The sequence below is a fragment of the Carya illinoinensis genome, chromosome 3 (genome assembly GCF_018687715.1).
Source record: "Carya illinoinensis cultivar Pawnee chromosome 3, C.illinoinensisPawnee_v1, whole genome shotgun sequence".
Classification (NCBI taxonomy): Eukaryota; Viridiplantae; Streptophyta; class Magnoliopsida; order Fagales; family Juglandaceae; genus Carya; species Carya illinoinensis.
Genome location: NC_056754.1, coordinates 30,500,771 through 30,522,547, shown reverse-complemented (window position 1 = coordinate 30,522,547; position 21,777 = coordinate 30,500,771). Strand labels below are relative to the sequence as shown.

At 37.7% G+C, this 21,777-nt stretch overlaps 1 protein-coding gene across 1 annotated transcript; it reads right to left on the bottom strand.

Moving 5' to 3' along the window:
- Positions 1-11,435: 11,435 nt before the first annotated feature.
- On the bottom strand, positions 11,436-13,055 carry LOC122305595 (ruvB-like protein 1). Its single transcript, XM_043118187.1, has 4 exons — positions 12,922-13,055; positions 12,736-12,787; positions 11,984-12,049; positions 11,436-11,899 (listed from the first exon to the last, which is right to left on the bottom strand). Exons 2-4 carry the CDS (start codon positions 12,775-12,777, stop codon positions 11,726-11,728), a joined length of 282 nt encoding a protein of 93 aa, XP_042974121.1. The 5' UTR covers positions 12,778-12,787; positions 12,922-13,055; the 3' UTR covers positions 11,436-11,725.
- Positions 13,056-21,777: the final 8,722 nt, after the last annotated feature.

Sequence of the window (21,777 nt, the reverse complement as noted above, 5' to 3'; positions counted from 1 at the left end):
CTGAAGGAGTTTTAGTTGGTTTGAATTATATTTTTCAAAGAGTGAAGGAGAGAGCTTTTGTTTTTGTTTTAGTTGGGCAATCTATTTGTTGTTTACTTATTTTGTGTTATTTATTTTTCTCACTTCTTTAAGTTTTCATTTAATAGTGATTACAATTGTTATGGATTAATTTTAAGAATTTGTGATTTGAATACAAAGATGAATTCTAGAATCTTGGTTTTGGGCATTTTCAATTTTCAGTTTGTGTTTTATCAATTACTTTCTAATCTAGTTTAATCTTAGCTTAGTTTTATTAATTTCTTAGTTCAATTGCATATTAGATTGATTAAAGTTTAAATAGGATTTAAATAATTTCAGTTTCATTGTTTAATTGTTAGATTAATTAAGATTGTTCAATTTAGTTGACTCTTTGATTAATAATTTCAATTTGTTAGTCTTTTACATTTCATTTCGACACTCAAAAATCTAAAAATATGAATTTAGTCCATGACTAGTACCCTTTTTCATTCTTATTGCACTCTTCCATCCATTGCACATACCATCATTTTTATTTTTATCTTTGTGAATATTTCCACCATTTTAAACAAGTTTGATTATTAAGTAACTTTCCCTGAGGAGACGATCTAGGAATTTATTCCTAATTATTACACGACATCCTCCTGCACTTGGAATAGCCTTTGTGCTACTCATTTTTGAGTGAGTCATATCTCCTTTGGTTCATAGTATTGCTAAAAAAAATAAAAAATTATTCACAGGGAATATTACATAATGCTGGATCATGCTAGGTACATTACATCGTTAATTGTCATAAATGGGGGTAGGTAACGTTGTATTGCATGTGCCAACACTTCAAAATTCATCCGATCCTAAGCGAAATCTAGGGGTGTCACAGTTTTTTCCAACATCGTTACTCCTTTTAGTGTGAAGATGGCATAATCAGACAATAGGGACTAAAATGGTTGGATGGGGTTAATTAGGATTCTAGTTGTGTTGGTTGACTTGGTGTCTATTAGATCAACCGAGCGTGAGAATGGTGGGAGTGTTTGATACGTGAAGTGCCTAAAATGGGTGGCAATGGTGTTTGTTTGAAACAGGTGATTTTGAGGGTTGTTGGCTATTCGTATGTATTGGATTATGGTGATGTTTCGACCCTTAGAGATGTTAATTTCGTAGAGTTGGATTTGAGTGTTGATTGTTAGCTTAGAAATTGATAAATCTATGTTTATTGTGAAGTTATGGTGTTAGTTTGTAGTAGTTCTATTGGTGTTCATGTTGGATATGTGATCATAGGTTGTTTGTATTAGCCTTGTGAATTTGGGCACTTGTGTTATACTTGCCGTGATGGTGGGCCCTTGGTGATGGACATGTGGATATTGTTGTTGTTTGGTGTTACTATTTGGGTTGAATTGTTGGTTGTTGGGTTGATATGTGATGGTTTGGCTTTTTATGTCACTGTTTGGGTTGTTTGGTTGTTCGATATATCAATCTGGGGCTGTGATGCCTTGATATGTCAGGTTTGTGAGTTATTGGTAGTGGTAAATGTGATTGAACTTATAATTCTTGTGGCTTGAGTTGATTAAATGTGTGGTTGTTCGGGGTTGAGGAGGGGTTGTTTTGGGCTATGTGGTTTGATTAATAAGTTGGTTTGCGAGTGTTTGGTTGTGGGACATGTCGAGAGTGAGTTTGTTGGCTTGAAAGTGTAGTTGTTTTGCTTGATGTGTGCGGGATGATTAGTGGAGTAAATTGGAGGAGGTTGGGTTTAATATTTCTATAGTGAGCCTGTGGTAAATGGTTAAGCACATACAAGAAAGATGAGCTAAGTTTTGGGAGAAAATGAAATCCTTTGTATGTCGGGATGGATTTGTGTATGCTAAATCTGTAGTTCGAGTTATGAATTTATTTCAATGAATACCTGCTTGTATAAACAAGCTCTATAATCCGATACCAACTTGCTCAGATCCAGTCGATAGGACTATTCCTACTTCCCGGTCCCATACAAGTTTATCCCAACACTTGACAGGTGAGGATTGCATCCACAAATGCACCTCTGTCATGTCACGTAGCTCGAGACAAATTCCTGAGTTACAGCACAACGCCCATCATGCTTCCACTGCACTCTCTGATACTTTTTCACCACTTCACACATATTTTCAGCCATAAGTCAACCACAAGGTGAAACCCGTCACCCTGGACTATAGCCACATCACCACTGCTTTAGGACACTATTACACAGTTTTCGACACTTAACAAGAGGATTTCATCCAAAATGTACCTCTATCATGTCACGGAGCTTGAGATAAATCTCGAGTCATGTCACGACACCCATCATGCTTCCACTATACTCTCTAATACTTTTCCACCACTTCCATATACTTTTAGCCATAAGTCAACCACAAGGTGACACTTGTCACCCTGGACTACAGGCCACATCACCACTGCTTATGGACACTGTTACATAGTTCCTGATAATTAACAAGAGGACTGCATCCAAAATGCCCCTCTGTCATGTCACATAGCTCAAGACAAATCCTGAATCACGTCATGACGCCCATCATGCTTTCGTTGGACTCTCTGATACTTTTCCACCACTTCCATATACTTTCAGCCATAAGTCAACCACAAGGTGACACCCATCACCTTGGACTATAGACCACATCACCATTGCTTCTTGACACTGTTACACAGTTCCTGACACTTAACAAGAGGACTGCATCCAAAATGCACCTCTGTCATGTCACGTAACTCGAGACAAATCCTGAGTCACGTCACGATGCCCATCATGCTTCCACTGCACTCTCTGATACTTTTCCACCATTTCCATATACTTTCAACCATAAGTCAACCACAAGGTGACACCCGTCACCCTGGACTAAAGGCCACATCACCACTGCTTCGAGACACTGTTACATAGTTCCCAACACTACACTATACACTCCATGCTTCTCAGCTACGCCATCTAACCCTTCATGACATGTTGTCCTGTGTATCATGATATAGTATAGAGTACACTCACATGAATTCTCTTCCATCCACACTACGATACATGCCTCACGGTGCATCATTACATGACATGGAGTACGCACCATGTGTACTTCCTTCGCTACATCACTTATTTTCATGATGCACATCACACGGTGTGTCGCCACACAACACGGTGTATGCTCCACGCGTACTCCCTTCATTCTATGCCACACGTCACTACGGCGTAGGTTACATGGTGTGTCGCTGCACTAAACGGAGTACGCTCCATGCGTACTCCCTTCACAATATGCAGCATCACAACTACTGCACACCTCATGCCCATACTTCACAGCACAGTCCACAACACTACATGATTATGCCCAATACTTCACAACGACACTTCACTTCACAACTACGCAGTGAACTCCATAATACTAACAGCATAATCCACAACCTATCAACTAACTAATATAAACATATATAACGAGAGATAGAGGGTTATACCATTGACGTGATAAACCACACATTGCTCATTGCTCGTCACGATCAAGGCGTCAGAGGAGTTGTACACGGCGGTTAACATTGCATACAGTGGCTGTTTGGGCTACTGAAAGTGGCTACGGGTGTGGATCTGAGCGGGGAAGGGTTTGATCATGGTCCTAGAGTGGTGACCTCATGGCGGTGCCAAGGTGGCACACGGTGGTCCTTGGAGGAGATTTGGGCCATGTATGTCTAAACTAGGAAATGGAGAGGGAGAGCTAAAGCAACTTAGCTAGGCGTGGAGGAGCTTGAGGGAGGTGTGGTGGAGATGTGATGGTGAGGTGGTAGCTCGGCAGTGGCTCACGGCGGCAGATCAGCTAATAATGGTGCAACTCGTGCCTTCGAGAGTGAGGGAGAGTGAGAGTTGTGCAAAGCTCCGTTGCACATGAAAATGATTGGAGAAGGTCGTGGTGGTGAGAGAAACAAGATGGTGGTGGTGAAACACCGTGGGTAGCCATGCACGTTGGTGCAACCGAACATGTGTGAGTGTAGAGACCCATTGGAGAAAGTGAGAGTCACAGTGAAAGGAGAACATGGGAAGGAAGCCCATGATATGGTGAAGCTATTGATGGTGCTCGGTGGCCATTTTGGCAGTGTATGGCGGCACTAGTAAGAGGAATAGGCTCTAAGACCCATTCGGTTGGAGGAAGAAAGGGAGAGAGAGAGAGTTGCCGATGTAACTCACCACCGGTAGGGTTGAGCTCACCGGTGAGGGAGGAACACGCCGGTGATGAAGGTGAGATGCCGTGGTGGGTGGTGGCACTTGCTGGAGGAGGAGCACGATGGAGAAGTGAAAGAAAGAGGGAGGAGTCAGGCTTGTTGTGTACATTGGGGAGAAGAGAGGAGAGAGAGAAGGAAAAGAGAAAAGTGAGGAAGAAATAGATGGGCTTGGGTACTTAATCCAAGTCCTTCATTCTGAAATCTTCAAAATGATCTAATGGTGAATTTAAACACTAATTCAAAAACACGTAAGTGTTTTATTTAAACTAAAGTTTAAAATAAAATACTAAGAGGAATTAAAATAGAATATTATTTTATGAACTAAAGTTTATAAAATAATATTCCTTCATCATTATTTAAAATGATGAAGTATCATTAATTACTCAAAGAGAATAAAATCATTTAAATTAATTTAGAATTTTCAATGTAAAGTTAAATCTCTTAATATTTTAAAATGACTTAAGATATTTAATTTAAATAATTGTCTACAATTATAATATTTTTAAAGCTCATCAAAATAATATAATTGTGTTACTTTAAAAACAAGCTTATCTAATAATACTTGAAATATCTTATATAATATTTCTAGAATATTTAAAATAGCCGTAAGCTTTAAAATATCTATCTTACTTTAAAATCAGCTGGATAACTTTTGGAACACGCTATCAGGGTTCGACATGTAGAACAAGGCTCAGCACGTAGATCAAAGCTCATAATTAAAGAAGAAAGAAGGAGCGGATTATTACACGGTCGATTCCCAATTCTCGTTCAAATCTTATAACAAGATCTACCATTCAGGGAGAATGGTAGTTGGGACTACCACAGTGAGATTTCTCAGCAAGTTAATAGAAAACCTCCACACAGGTTGATGATGCATGCATGACAGTAAAAACATGAATGCGTAATCAAAGTCATAAGTAAGCATAACATAACTTGATATAAAATATAACATAATTTGACATAAACCATAGTATAACTTCACATATCAAATAGCATAAGTGATGTAACTTGAACTGAAACGTGAACTGAAACTTGACTTGACATGACATGAACTTGATCTAAGATTTAACTTAACATGAATGTGAACTTGAACATAACATAAACGTAAATTTAAACATAACATGAACTTGGAATCTTGTTCATTAACTTCATAAATGTCACCATATGGGTACTACATGGGTCCCCTAGAGCCATGTGGCCCTGTTAATTATAATATCACAACACAGGTATATGGATCAACTGTGAGTGCATTAATACATGCGACACAATAGCTGTAACCCCACGTATTTTAATTGTCACAATTGTTGTGTCTCACATAGCGTATGCGACACAATTGTTGTAACCTCATACTTCATACACCACAATTGTTGTGACTCCATGAATTATTGTGCCACAATTGTTGTGGACACACGTGAACTAAAATATGGCTCCATCAGCATTAGTGCTTGGTGCGCTTTGATGACCAGCTAGTTAGGCCCCATTTGCAACCTGTTGATTGTATTTCGTCAACCAAGGGAATTTCACACCTATTTAAACACTTAAGCATGAACAAAGGAGTTTCACTAGGTTATTACCTCATCCAAGCACTCAAGGTTGTGATTGACATAAATAACTTGACATGACTATTCTCGAAATACACAAATTGTATTTGAGACAAAACATGACTTGAATACAAAAGGACAGAAGCCCTGACATAGCATAACGTGACATGAATGTAATTTAAAAGATATGATGCACTTGAGATTGAACATTTCGTAACATGACATAACATATAATAGACAATAATTTGTAACATGGCATAACATATAACAGACAATATCTCACAACATGGCATACTTGCAACAATGAACATTACATAACATTGGCATACGTAATTTGACATACTTGGAATGTATAGCAATATGTGACAAAATAAATTATGTAACAAATAAATATTTCATGACAGAAAAACTTATGTGTAACAGATGAATATGTAATGACGTGGCATGACATGGCATATATGATAACATACATACATACATTGTAGTTCTTTTACTCATCACACATACATAGTAAACTGAAAGTAAGTTAAAGTTAACTTACCTCAATCTCTACGTTCGATGAAAAACTTAAGTGCAATCACGAGGAACTATAAGTAGTGATTCTTAAAATTAAAAAATTAATTACTAACAATTAGAAACATAGAAAAATACTAACTTATAGTAAAATTATCATTTTACCCTCTACATGGGAGAAAATGACCCCCAACTTAAGGATTTTGCATCCTAACACCAAAAACCACCAAACTTTACATACCTCATGTAAATTTTGTCCTAGACTCAAATATCAACTTAAAAAAATTTTAAACTAAACACAACCATGAAAACTCCATAGGGGCCGAAACTTACATAGACTATTCCCCTTGATTTTTGTTGCCATTCTTCCAATTTTCCAAACCTATGATTAATCCAAACTTTTTCTTCTAATATACGCATAACCTATTCCTCAAAATAATCATGTTTTGAATAAAAGTCATCAAAATCACTAAAATAGAATTTTGTTTCTGATCTAGATCTGGTCAACCTCTTGATCCATAACTTAAAAAATGTGATCTTCAAACCAAAATATCACATGGTTTAAAATGTGTTCCAAAACAAATGCAAGCTTCAAACTCAAGATCACATTGTTAAAAACCAACCAAAACATGAATTTAGCTAAGAACATCAATTCTTTGACTTATCCAAATATCTTCTAGCATAAAAATTCATATCTTTGAAACTAACATCAAATATCTTCAAACTAAAATCCTAAAATCCATATAAGAGGCTTAGAATCCTCAAATAAAAATATCAAAACCATTGGAATAAGTTTAAATCACAAAGGATCTATACTTTTTTAAAACAAAACCTGTTTTTCCTCTTTCAATTTCTAAGTTTCTAGATATAAGAAAATCTTTCCACAAAAGCTTTAGTCATGCAACAAATCCTCAACCAATAAGAAATATAACACACTCTCTATCAACCAATAAGAAATATAACACACTCTCTAGTTTATCGCCTAAAACGACCTTTCTGGAGTTTAAACAACTTTTGACCAATAAAATGATCTTCAAATGGAACAAAAAATATTTTCACGTAAACTAGACTAAAAAGGAACAACTTTCATGAAGGAAACATTGTGAGAAAATACTTCCAAAATCTTCGAAACAGGTGTACAAAGAACTTAGAAAAGCTATCCGAGAGAGTCTTTTATGTGCTTTCAAAGAAAAGATGAGTTGCATGTAATAGGGGTTGGAGGGCTTCTTTCACGAGTGAGAGAAGATGATAAGGCTAAAAGGGAGCTTGAGTGTTGGTCTTGCCATCCCAAATCAGTGGGCAAAATATCCCAAGGTGCCTGGTAGAAGTAGAAGAGTGAGATGGCTTCAAGCCCTTCACTTGAAGTGCACTCTAGGCCTTCTTGGGAATATCTAGCCAGCTAAGCGGGGGTGCAATACTTAGCCAAGAGGTAATGCTAAGGTGGCCAAATTCAATGGCCTTAAAGGGCTTTAATTGAATGGTCGTTGATTTCATATTTTAAAAGGGTTTGGGTTGCTATCAAGCCCAAATCTAATTTCTCTTGACCCAATCAAATATCCAAAGTTAAAAAGGTTGGATAATGATTTCATAACATAAATTTAAAGGATTAATAGTATGTGTAAGTAATTGAATCAAGTGATTAAACACAGTGCTAAAAACATATTCAGTTAGGGTTTGTAGGTCAACTTTAGGATATGAATAAAACCGTTCAGGGTTTTGATTTCAACCAAGTTTTTGAGTTTTACTTTGATTCCAACCATATAGAGTTTTACTAGAGTGGAAATCCTCTTTGGTTTGACACAATTTAATTAGTCAAATGGAATAGGGTTTTACTTAGGTGGCATGATCTCATACCTTAATTCCTTTAAATCCATCAAATGTTCCTCATGGTGCTAAGTGTCTAATACTATTCACTATTTATGGTTAAGATCTTTCTAAGTGTCCAAATAAAACTTCTCTAATCTAATTTGAACATTCCATATTGTGATTTTGAAAACACTGCATTTAGTGTACTTATCGAGGTTACTATTCACTCCAAAAAAGAAAATAATAAACTTTGCATTGAAAAATCTTAAATATTCATATCAACATACAGTGAAATTCATTTATCGAAATTCAACCCCGAAGTGCCCCTAAAATGAAAAATGCGGTTTCGAAAAGCATTTCGTCCGAAAATATGAAAATTGACTTATTGCACCATAAAATCTTAAATAATCAATTGATTCTAATGGTACAAACCATAATGTATTCTAACACTTCTAACTTCCTCAAATAAATAAAATCACACTTCTAGCACTACAGTGAGTGATAACACTAACTGTGTTGATAGACTAAAATCTATGCGATTGGTCGATTCATGAAAACTTATAGAGTTTTCATGAGATTCCTTAAGCCAATAGAAATTCTGTCATTGAATTTGTAATAGACTGTTATAGAATATATTCTTAAATTGCTACTAGGAGACATGAAAATCTAAGAGAGGGTTGCTTTTTTAGAGAGTTTAAAGGACACAATCCCCTACCTTTTATGGGGAGTCGGATCCTGTGGTAGCAGGAAAATGATAATTGAGAATAGAAAAACTCTTTAAGAGTATTGAACTGCACTAAAACAAAAAGGTTCAATATGCTAATTGTACCTTAGAGGATGCTGCTGAGAGGTGGTGGGATAGCACAAAATTGCTATTAAAAGAATAACTTGGCGAAGGCACCGCCACTACCTAGGATAAATTGAAAGAAACTTTCAATGACAACTACTATCAAAGTGTAAAGGATTGAAATGAAAGTTTGCAAACTTAGTTCAATGACCTCTTTCAAACCCCTGGAGCAATATGTTGCCAAGTTTATCAAACTCTCTCGTTTTGCCCCTCACTTGATTTCGAATGAAGGGAAAAGAGGTCAAAATTTTTGAAAGGGTTTGAGTGATAGAATACCTTACCTTATACTGACTTTAGGTGTTAGCACATATACTGAAACAGTTTAGCATGGCCATGGCATTAGAGGGAGATTTTAGATTGGGAGATGCTCCCAATGTATACAACAAGAGATACTTACAACCTAGTGCCCAACTAGGAAAGGACCAAGGGCAAGGCTTTAAAAGGAGAATTTTTAATAGGTGGGAAGACCCTGTTTACATTGTGGAAGATATTATAGAGGGCAACCATGCACTATTGGGGTCAATTTATTATACACTTGTAAATAACCAGGTCATTTTGCTCGTGAATGCCCAAATAATAAACAAATACAATAAATTCAAAAAATAATAGTAATATGGGAAACAAGTTCAAGAGAGAGTATATGCTATGACAACACAAGATGCCCAGGCTACGGATGAGGTGGTCACTAGTATACTCGATTATTTTCAGTAAATACCAAGTTACTTTTTTTATTCTGGATCAACTTATTCCTTTCTTTCTAGGGTATTTGCTAAAAATTGTGATAGGGAACCAAAACTACTTGATTATGAGTTAATAGTTTCAACTTCTGGAGGTAGTACATTAATGACAAATCTTATACTCAGGTCATGCATCATTATTATTGAGGATAGGTAATTGTTAGCAGACTTGATAGTCTAAGATATGCATAATTTTGATGTTATTCTAGGGATGAATTGGTTGGCTGCATATCATGCTAATATTCATTATTTTGAAAAGAAAGTAATGTTTGAACCTCTTGGAGAGTTTGAGTTTAGATTTAAAGGATTGTCCACCTACTCCCCAATAAGAATAATATATGTTTTAAAGGCCTACCAGTTACTAGGCCTGTTCATCCGGGTTCCAACCCGGAAATCCGGGTAGACCCAAACCGAAACCCGGATTTTAAATCCGGGCCGAAATTCGGACCGGATTAGCCCAGGTCATAAACGGGCCGGAACCCAGATGAATCCGGGTTTTTCAAAACCCGGATTCCGGGTTAAACCCGGTTTTTTTTTTTTTAACCCATGTAAAAGCCTAAATGTATATAACAATATTTTCACATGTAGCTCTATTTTTTTTATAAAAATCAAAAGAATAAATTTGATTGTGCATTTTAGAGGTTGAAAAACAAAAGAATAAACATGTGTAGCTATGCATGTTTTATTTGTTTGATGCAAAACATAGTCAAAGATGACCAAATACAGAAAGAAAAAAAATACTCGTAAAAACATAGTCAAAGCATAATATTTGTGTTCTAAAAATACTAGATGCATCTAAAAAAAAAACCCAATATTCATCTATGCATGCATCATAATGCAATCTACTACATATTCCATTATTTGCTATATATACATTACAAAATACAAAATTACAATATATAAATTACAAAATTACAATATATAAATTACAAAATCAGATGCATTTCCATCAATTATTTAATCTCCACACCAAATAGCAACTTCAAGTGATTGGACCGAAAGAGATCCTGCAAAAAATAAAAACTTGAGTAAATTCATGGGTAGACTAAGATATGGTTGGCTGAACAAGCATAATTTATGAGTGAAATAAAAAAAAGTTGGCTTCTTTCTTTTGCAGTCCATCTAATCCTCTAACATGCTCTTGTATTGAAGAGAGTTATCACATATGTCATCATCACTGCACAATTTTACCAGCAGTACATATAGGAAGGAGCAGTATGCAATAATATTTGTTAATGTCAATAATGGTCATCATGTTCTGAATTTACAACTAATATATATATATATATGTATATGAAAGCAGGTTGTGCAGTTCACAAGGCTTCGGAGATCCTCAAGTCTTTCCCTGCCTCAGACTCGAACTCAAACTGCGGGCAACAACAACAAATGACAGATAATCTCCTATATTATAAGTGCATAAAAACAAATCTAAATATTCTTGTATTAGTTGAAATGTAAGGCAGGTCACATGAAAAAGAGCAAAATAATGAAACATTTAAACATTAGAACCTGTTCCAATGAAAGGCCCATATAAATCTATGATCATGAAAATGTGCTACTGATATAAGGAAGACAAATATATCAGAAGATTCCTATTTTCTGCTTACCATGCTACAACTCTATGTAGAAACAAATAGTAATCACAAAGTAATGTTGTGCTCTCTTATAAACTGACTAACGGGGTGTGACATTTGAAAAATCAAGCGCCAGCGGCACAACAGAAGTGGATATATGCTTTAGCAAACAGAAGTGGCTTCGAAAACACTTTCACTTCCAAAAGAAAGAAAAGCCTTTACATAAAGTTTTACAGGCCATTGTAACTAACGAATCAAAATTATTCATCAAGTTTTGACCCAAATTTAAGGGTTTCAAGTGAAGAGTCATCCTTTCACACGAAATACTTTTATGACATAGATGGAAAAATTACTTGTTAAGGCCAGAATGAAGGTGAAGTGATGACATATCCAAGAAATATATCAAGCATTTTTATTATACAGTTGAGTGCATTCAATTTCTGCAAAAACTTTTCCGACTTGTGAACGGTGACTCCCATATTCTTACTAAGGTCCACAATATGATATAGGCAGTGATCTCAAAAAAATTTGAAGGTCAACAAGAGTTTCATACCTTACGTTGCATATTCCTCTATTTGTAGCAAAGATTACTATAGGGGATAGTGAGCTCTCTAATGCACGATTCAAGTATGAAAAGCATTCCATATCCAGCATGTGTACCTGAAAATCATGGCTTATAAATAAACAAAAATAAATTTAAAACATTTATATAAAAGATGGAAAGGACATAATGGACAAAAGAACCTCATCAATAAATAGAACTCCAGGGACAAGTTCTGCTACACCCTCATCAATATACCGGTTAACAACCTGTTGTTACAAAAGAAAAACCATTAAACTCTATCCTCAATCATGCATAGGTGCTGCTCTTGTATATGTCCTGTGTACTTGAGCTATGCTTACTTTTCTCATCAATAAAATTCTTCTGTACCGATCAACTAAAAAAATATATCTTCAAAACTAGATATGGATAGGAACTACCATAAAACATGTCATCCTTGAAATATCAGACTGGGATGAAAACAAGCATAGTTAGAAGAGGTTTAATCAATTCTTTTGGAGATAAAATATAGATCATGTTAACACCCTGGAACTTTCATATCAATCTGTAAAGTATCGAGAAACCAATTTTGACTTGAGAAAGGCCTTTCCCAAAGCAATCACAGAAATCCTGTTACAAAATAGATAAGCAAAAAACAAAACATCAACATAGAAAGCTGGCTAGAAATTTTCAATTATTTTTTTCCGAGGTGATGGCATCTTATTTAAATAGACCTAAGGCCAAATGAGAAACTGTAATCTTCTGTAGAAAGGGCGCGTTATCTAGGTCATTTTACTAGCAAAATAACTAAAAAAAATCCAGATCTATCAAACTAACAGCATATACTTTATACCCATGTTTAACAAAATAACTAAAAAACCCAGATCTAGCACAAAATGTCGTAGCCGTAGCAGAAGAAGGAAGCTAACACATAATGTCGTAGCACAGATCTTACCTGAACAAAACTACACAAGCCGTAGCATTTCATCATCAGCATTCCAAGGTATCTGACGATGCAAGATAAAGAGGGTGAGAAGAGAGAGAGATCGAGGGTAAGAAAAAAATCAGCAGATAGCATTTTCTTATCGTAATAAAACAAACCCAAATCGGATTAAAGGGACCCAAATTGCAGAGAACAAACCTTGGGACGACATTTCGACTGGAGAAGGCTTCACTTCCTGGAGAAGACCCCCACGACTGATGAGAGCGAGAGAGACTGAGGAAAGGATAAGCGGCGGCTAGGGTTTCACTCTTAGATGAACGAGAGAGAGAGAGAGAGAGGGGCGATTGACGAGAGCGAGAGAGACTGAGGAAAGGATAAGCGGCGGCTAGGGTTTCACTCTTAGATGAACGAGAGAGAGAGAGAGAGAGAGAGAGAGAGAGAGAGAGAGAGAGAGAGAGAGAGAGAAAAGGGGGGGATATTTAGCCGGGGTAAAAAAAATAAATGAAACTGGGTACCGGGTTTTTAATCCGGTACCCGGATTCTAAATTCGTATCCGGACCGCATAGGTCCGGATTTTGCCATCCGGGTTTCGGTCCGGATTTAATCTGGGCCGAAACCCGGAACCGGAATCCGGTAAAACCGGATTCCGAATCGGGCCGGATAAAATCCGGCCCGTATGAACAGTCCTACCAGTTACTTAGGATGGGAGGCTATGGGTTCTTGGCTAGCATAGCAAACATCCAAGAGGAAGAGTTGAAACTTGTGAATATATATGTAGTTAGAGACTTCCCTGAAATGTTTCTTGAGGATTTACCTGGATTACCCTCGAATTGAGAGAGACTTTTCTATTAATCTTACCCCTAGTACTAACCCTATTTCTAGGACACCTTCTAGAATGACACCAATGGAGTTAAGGGAGCTTAAGGAACAATTGCAAGAGTTATTAGATCATGGGTTCATTCATCTGAGTTTATCACCTTGGGGAGCTCCAGTATTATTCGTGTATATATATATACTCCAAAGGCTCCAAAAAATATAAATTCGTTTATTAAAACCAAATATATATGTTCCTCTACAAGGACATTAAAGGAAAACCTCAACATAACAAATTAAAGTCTCCATAAAGACTCAACAAAGTATCCACGTCTCAAAGAGTCAAAATACCCAAATCAAGGAAAAGAAATAAATCTACTAAATAGGACTCTCCGATGACTGCTTGTACTCTTTAGCACTTATTCTCCTACGATCATCTAATCTTGGTCATGCTTCCTACTCTTGGTCTTTAGCTAAAACATCCAAATCATCTAAAAATATTGTGAAGATAAGGTGTGAGTTATCAAAAACTCAATATGCAAACATGAGCCATTTACAAAGTATAGAATGCAGAACAAAAAAATTTTTTTTGTTTCAGAATATAGAACTAAACATGTAATCAAAATATCAGAGTGATAGTTTGATAAGTATTCATATAAAAAAGTCCATGGCATATCATAACTGAACATCATCATATCAAATCATAACAGAGGCCATGTTTAACCCTCACAGTAGGGTTGTGCAAGTTTGTAGTTACGCAAGCAGAACAGATCAATATTTTTGTCACTAATGTGATGAACTCAAAATAGAGACAACTATTATATTCCGTGGTCAGGCCAGAGGCCATTATTGTCACTCATGGCAAGGTCAAGGCCACTATTATGTCTCATGGCGAGGTCATAGGCCACTATTATATATTATATCCCATGGCGAGGCTAGAGGCCACTATTATGTCCAGTGGCAAGGTCAGAGGTTTCTCAGCTATGACCATTGACATCAGAATTAGAGTACTAAATAGATATAGATCATAATAGATAAAGATCACATAATTATATACAAAAATTTCAGATTTCATATTTGCTCTTTTTCTACGATTAAGAAAAAGAATGTCAAAATTTTGCTCATGTTTACACTAGTTGTGACAAAAAAGTTACCTTTCTCTTTCTTATTCAGACACAATGAGTAATGCAAAATAAAATGATCGAGGTTGTTTCCAAAGTTCCATAACAAAAGTATGCACGTTTTTCAAAAAATCAACTGCAGTCCCTTCTTTTTATGTAAAGTCCAGCATTGGAATCCCGCTTACCTTGACTTTTTCACTTCTCAAAACTTTCTCACAACAATGCCAAGGGAATACAGACCTTGTGTGACGTCCCTAAATTTTGCTTGGGATCAGACGGATATCCGAAGCATCGAGACATGCAACACACCTTCCCCTGTTCATGACACCGTTCATGATATATAAGATGCAATGTTCCTAATATGCATCTAGCATTATGTAATATTTGCAGTGGATAATTTTTCTCTTGAGCAATACTACGCACCAAACTTACAATATCTCAAATAATTAAAGCATAATCCATGCATACTTAATAAAATAAACATTCATGATTACAGTACGGGTCTTAAAAGACTGTAATCTTAAAACATGGAAGACCAAACTCCATATTTATATTACCAATATTTTGGGCTAGTTCATTGAATAACTTGATGAATGAGGCCAGAATGTGATATCCCACATTTTCTTGTCTTTTAATTAAATAATTGTTTCGTTTATTATTAATATTGGTTCTTTTGTTTTAAATTTAACATGATTTTCAATGTATTATTTTATAATTACTAAGTTGTGAAATTTTATTTTAAGGTGCCTTTCTTGATATTAATTATTATTAATTATTTAAATTACTCTTTATTTTAAGTTATTTTATTGTTGGATTTTACTATTTTATTTTACTTAATTACTGTGTTTTATTTTAATTTAAATTATCGTTTTAAATCATTTTCGTTGGATCAGTTTTAAGACCCCGAGATGTAGGGACTAGATCTAATATCTTTCCATTTTCTTTTTCTCCTTTTCCTTTTTCCCTTTTTTCTTTTATTTTTCTTCCCTTTTCCTCTTTTTCTTTTTCCTCTTCCCTTTTTCTACCCCCAGCCTGCGCGACTTCTTTTCCCTCTCGTGCGTCTCTTCGTCTCAAATCCCACCGTTGTGAGCCACCGGAACTCACCACCCACCTCACCATCACCTCCACCCACCGCTGACGTCCCCACCCCAATCTCCACCCCCCACGCTCCCTCTCTCTCTCTGCAGCTTGTGAAAACCCATTCAGGTTCTTCCTCCTTGCACCGCCATCCACCGTCACCTGGCCACCGTGCCACCACCAACAGCTTCCCCTTCCACCGGTGACCTCCCCTAGCCAATCTCATGCCCCACCGTGACCCCTAGCCACCACTCTCTCTCTCTCACTGTCCCACGGCCACGCTCCATTTTTTCTTTGCCGATCTCCTCTATGTGCCGCCACCCACGACCTCCAACCACCACCACTAACTCCACCACCCCCATAAGCCCCTCCATGGCCAACCCAATTCTCCCTTAACTCCCCTTCAAATTTCCCAATTTTGAAACCCACAACCATCACTCAAAAATACTGCTTCGTGGCTGCTCCGCCAGTTTTGGCATCACCTTTGATCTTCCAAACTTGCCTTTCAACGTTGTAAGTAATTTTCCAAAGGATTTTCTTGAGATTTAAATATATTTTTACACTAACATGCTTTCTACAGTCTGATTGGTTGTGATGGGTCTTAGGTCTAAGAAGTGTTGGGAAATTTATTGTAGTTGTTGTCGAATATGGGTTTTGGGCCAGATTGGAGGATGGATTTATTTGTGGAATTGGTCTGTGGATTTTGGCATTTGGATTTGTGATTGGTGTCTTTTACCTGATGTGCGATGTGCCATGACATCACATATACTGTTTGCATGCATTTTCATGTGTCATGTTTGAAAACTAAGTTTTTGTGTTAAGAAAGGATTTTGGGTGCATGTGTAATGAATGGATTGAAAGGAATAAAAGAAAGGAAAAAGGAACTGTAGGGATTGTGGCAAACATGGATGGTAGAAAGTCTCACCTATGATTCTCACCTACAGTGTGACTCACTCAAAAATGAGTAGCACAAAGGCTATCCCAAGTGCAGGAGGATGTCGTGTAATAATTAGGAATAAATTCCTAGATCGTCTCCTCAGGGAAAGTTACTTAAAATTAAACTCATTGAAAAATGTGAAAAACTTCACAAAGAGAAAACAAGATGATGATATGTGCAATGGATGGAAAAGGGTACTAGTCATGGACTAGATTCATGTTTTTAGATTTTGATTGTCGGATTGGAATGTAAAGGACTAATAGATTAAACTCAAAAATTACTAAATTAAGAATTAAACTAAATTAGAAAGTAATTGACAAAACATGCATTGAAAATTGAAAATGCCTAAAACCAAGATTCTAGAATTCGTCTTTGTATTTAAATCACAAATTCTCAAAATAACACATAACAATTGTAATCACTATTAAATGAAAGCCTAAAGAAACAATAAAATAAATAACATGAAATAAGTAAACAACAAATAAATTACCCAATTAAAACTAAAACAAACACAAAAGCTCTCTCCTTCACTTTCTAAAAAAATATAATTCAAACCAACTAAATCTCCTCTAGAAAAATAAATCTAAACCGACTCACTTCACTTTACGAATGAAAAGCTCAATTCCCTCTACTTCCATGTATCATGTTTCAGAAAAATCAAAAACAAAAGCTCTCAACCGAACCCTTCTTGCAATAAATTAAGGTAGCACACTTAATGAAAACTTCTAAAACAATTCTTTTGTTTCATGAAACCAACTAGCACACTTGATGAAAACTTCTAAAACAATTCTTTTGTTTCATGAACAAACTAGCACACTTGCAAGAAATTAAGGTATTACACTTAATGAAATAAAATTCTAAAACAATTCTTAGCACACTTAAAAAAGAACTCCAAAAGACCAAAGTATCATGTTTCAGAAAAATCAAAAACTGTCAACCGAACCCTCCTTGCAAGAAATTAAGGTAGTACACTTAATGAAATAAAACTCTAGGACAATTTCTCTTGTTTCATGAAACCAACTAGCACACTTGCAAGAAATTAAGGTAGTACACTTAATGAAATAAAACTCTAAAACAATTCTTTGCACACTTAATCAAAACTGCCAAACAAACAAAATGTTTAAGCAAAAAAAAAACTGTCGAACACAACTGAATATTTTCAGCCCCCTCTTCCTTCCTTCCCTCTTCTTTGTTCTCTAAGGCCTTTTTATACCCATGTGTCTCAACCATCCAGTTGTCTTCCTTCTCCAATATTCCCCAATTCGGTGGAAAGGCAGCAGCCTTTCATGACTTCCATGTCAAATTCGGTGGAGAGGCAGCAGCTTACTTCTTCAATGTATAATTTCGGTGGACAGCAGCCTTCAATGACTTTCAGCTCATTCATTCCCCTTTTTTTTTTATTCAATCACATGAACATCACAATTTTTTATTCAATCATGCACCGGCTCCTTTTCATTTCTTCCATGGGATCACATTTCAGCTCCTTCTTCCAGCTTGCCAAGTTGTTGCCATGTGAATGGATTAAATTCATGTGATATGCAACCACTTGGAAGATAAAAAGGGGTATTTTTCCATGGGTTGAAAAGGAGATTTATTTGAGTGTGAAAAAGGGATCCGTGAGGTTTGAGGGGCATCTAGAGTTATAAGACTAAGTGTGAGGTGGCATGAGTATTCGGTAGGGTGAGCTTAAGGCTTCACATGGGTAGTGGGTAGGTAGGGTTTTCCGAATGATGAGGGATGACTTGATTAGTGGAAAGGCAAATTGGTTGGTTACCACTCATAGGTGTCGGCTACAGTTGGATGGTGAAGGGATCTGTGTGTGAGAGAGTAGGGTGATTAGGATTTCCTTATTTGAGAGGGGCAGCTTTTGCTAAAGTTAAAGGAAGGTGTCTAGGGGTCTCTTTTAGGTAAGTGGACTAGAGTTTTGTGGAAAAGGGAGCTTTGTTGGCCGGCAAGTGGGGCTTGGGTTTAATGATGTGTAGGTGAGTGGAGGTAAGCTAAAAGGGACCATGTGAGTGATGGGTAGGTGCCGAATTGTTAAAGAAAAAGGCAAGATGAGTTTGGTGAGAGGTTGCCGAGTGGATGGGAATAAAGAAATGGAAAAGCTTGCTTTTTGGCCTTTTGGAAAAACAATTGTGTAGTAGTGTTATGTTTCCCGAAATTAGGGGTGGAAAGCTTGCTTTTTTGGCCTTTTGGAAAAGCAATTTGTCTAGGCATCCTTTTGACGTGGCAGTTTAGGGTCATCCTAGGTTGATGGGCAATGGGATGGATGGTTAGGATTTATGGATGAAGGGATCCATTGGTGAGATGGTAGCTAGCCGAAATGACTAAGGGCAAATTAGCTAATGGAAAGGCAAATGACCACTTTTTAGGTGGTGGCTACGTTTGAGGGAAATGAGGGATGGGTTGGACGGCAAGTGACCAGAGGAGCTCCATTGAGATAATATCCCATCCCAGCTTGGGGTCGTGATACACACGCACCCGAAAATCCACTTACGCCAATAAAACAGGCTTTTCTCAATTAAATAAAAATGCATGTGTATGCACCATGTAAATGCGATATCAATGCACAAAAATAAACAACCATCCATAAATCAATAAAACAAGCAACTCTGTCCTCCATCCATCCGACCCCCGAACTCCTCGGACTCAGTCCGGAATCAGCCAACCAACAGATAAATAATTATTGAATGAGCAAAATATATTTAAATCTGAAAGTAGGGTTTGGAAAATACTTACAGCGCTATATGGTATTTTTAGAAAACACGCGGCGTTGCAAACGGCGGAAGGAAAGCAACCTAACAGTGCAAATTCACTGTGGCTGTGGGTTGTAAAATACCCACTTTTGAACGGGGACAAACCAAGGCTCGAGATTGATAGGAAATGACCTTGAGATATTTATGAAGTTAAGGGAAATGAGTTTTGGCCGTGGGTGGTGGTGGAAATGGCGGTCGAAGGCCAAAAAGGGGCTGAACGGAGTTGAGCTCGTGGGAGCTGCTCCGGGAACGGATCGAGGCTAGAAATGGGTGGTTTAGGTCGGCAAGAGGTAGGGTAAGAAGCTGTGAAAAAATGGTGGTCGGAGGTGGTGCGACGGCGCCGAAAACGGTGAAAAACCGTATGGCTTGGAGGAGCTCGTGGCGGCTAACGGTGGCTCGGATGGAGGTGAAACTTGGTGGGGATGTTCACCGGTGAGAGGGGAAGAAAACTGGGTGGGTGGTGTAGGCCACGCCGCTGGCGAGCGGCGGTTCTGGGCTGCGAAAGCAAACGGCGATAGGGGCAAAAATAGAGCAGGTGCAGTGACTTCCGGCGGCTCTCGAAGGCTAACGGCTGGTCCGATGGCTCTGAAACTTGGTGGGGATGATCTCTGGTGGAAGAGGAAGAGAATGGTGGTGGTGGTGCACTAAACGGTGGCCGGAAGGCAGAGAACTGGGCGGTCAAAGGGGCGGCGACGGGAAGGAGAAAAGAGAGAAGTGCTGCGCGGGGAGAGAGAAATCGGGAAGGAAAAGAGAAAGAAAAAAGGAAGAAAAGAAGAAAAAGGAAAAGGAAAAGCGAAAAATAAAAAGAGAAAAAAAAAAAGAAATGAGGTCCAATCCTCACTTCGGAAACCAAAAACAGATCCACCGAAAACGATATTAAAAATCGTAAAACGACTAAAATAAATTAAACACCACCTCAAATAAATTAAAAACCAATTAAAACACATTAATTTAAAATAAATAAACTAATATATTAATTAAATTAAAAACAACCCTTCAGTGAAAATACACGTAAAAGCGGGTCATCACATCCTCCCCCCCCTTAAAAACAAATTTCGTCCTCAAAATTTGCAAGATCAACTACCAACTTAAATCAAGCCACATAAAATCACATAAACCAACTGTGACCAAGATTAAGAAACGTACCGTCTTTACTCAAACAAGTATGGGTATTGTTGCCTCATGTCCGCTACTCGCTCCCAAGAGAAGTCTTGAGCTAACGGATCTCCCCATGCCACCTTAACCAAAGGTATCGTTTTGGACCTCAACTGTTGCTCCTTCCAATCCCTGATCTGCGACGGAACAACTTCATAAGTGAGATCCAGTTGCAACTGAATACTCTCTGGGTTGACAAAGCGTGGCTCTTGTTGTCCAAAGCTCTTCTTCAAGGATGATACACGGAAGACATCATGAATATCCCCAAAATACTCTGGCAAAGCAACTCTATAGGCGACGGGCCCTATCTTCTCCAAAATCTGAAAAGGGCCGACATACCTCGGATCCAGTTTCCTCTTCTTACCAAAACGCTTAACACCTCTCATGGGAAAGACTTTGAGATAAACCCAATCACCTTCTTCAAAAGATAACTCTCTCCTCCTGGTATCAGCGTAGCTTTTCTGGCGACTCTGAGCTGCCGCCATTTTATCCCTGATGATCCGAACTTGGCTTTGAATCTCTTGAATTATTTCGGGTCCAATTATCCTACTCTCCCCGACTTCATCCCAACACAAGGGCGATCTGCACTTCCTCCCTTAAAGAGCTTCATAGGGAGCCATCTGAATGGTCGCCTGGAAGCTGTTATTATATGCAAACTCTATGAGCGGCAAATGGTTTTCCCAACTCCCTTGAAATTCCATGACACACGCTCGCAACATGTCTTCAAGGGTCTAAATGGTGCGCTCCGATTGGCTGTCTGTCTATGGGTGGTAAGCAGTACTGAACTTCAACTTAGTACCCAAAGCTGCCTGCAAACTCTTCCAGAACTGCAACGTGAACCTTGGGTCTCGATCCTACACTATACTCTTTGGTATACCGTGCAACCGCACTATCTCCTTGACATACAAGTGGGTCAACTTACCCAAGGAATCGGTGTTATTAACAGGCAAGAACTGAGCACTTTTCATTAACCGGTCAACAATCACCCAAACAGAATTTTTCCCACTAGGCGTTCTCGGCAAACCCACTACAAAGTTCATCTTGATGTCATCCCATTTCCACTCAGGAATATGGAGGGGTTGGAGCATACCTGCGAGTCTTTAATGCTCGGCCTTCACTTGACGGCATGTGTGGCATTTCTCAACATATAAGGCAATATCCCTCTTCATTCCATCCCACTAATAATTTTTCTTCA

Bases quoted from the DNA above. Each gene is read 5' to 3' on its own strand.
- LOC122305595 (XM_043118187.1), bottom strand. From the start codon at position 12,777: ATGCTGATGATGAAATGCTACGGCTTGTGTAGTTTTGTTCAG. The intron at 12,050-12,735 runs GTAAGATCTGTG...TTGTAACAACAG, and splicing joins GCTTGTGTAGTTTTGTTCAG to GTTGTTAACCGGTATATTGA. The intron at 11,900-11,983 runs GTTCTTTTGTCC...CATGATTTTCAG, and splicing joins GAGTTCTATTTATTGATGAG to GTACACATGCTGGATATGGA.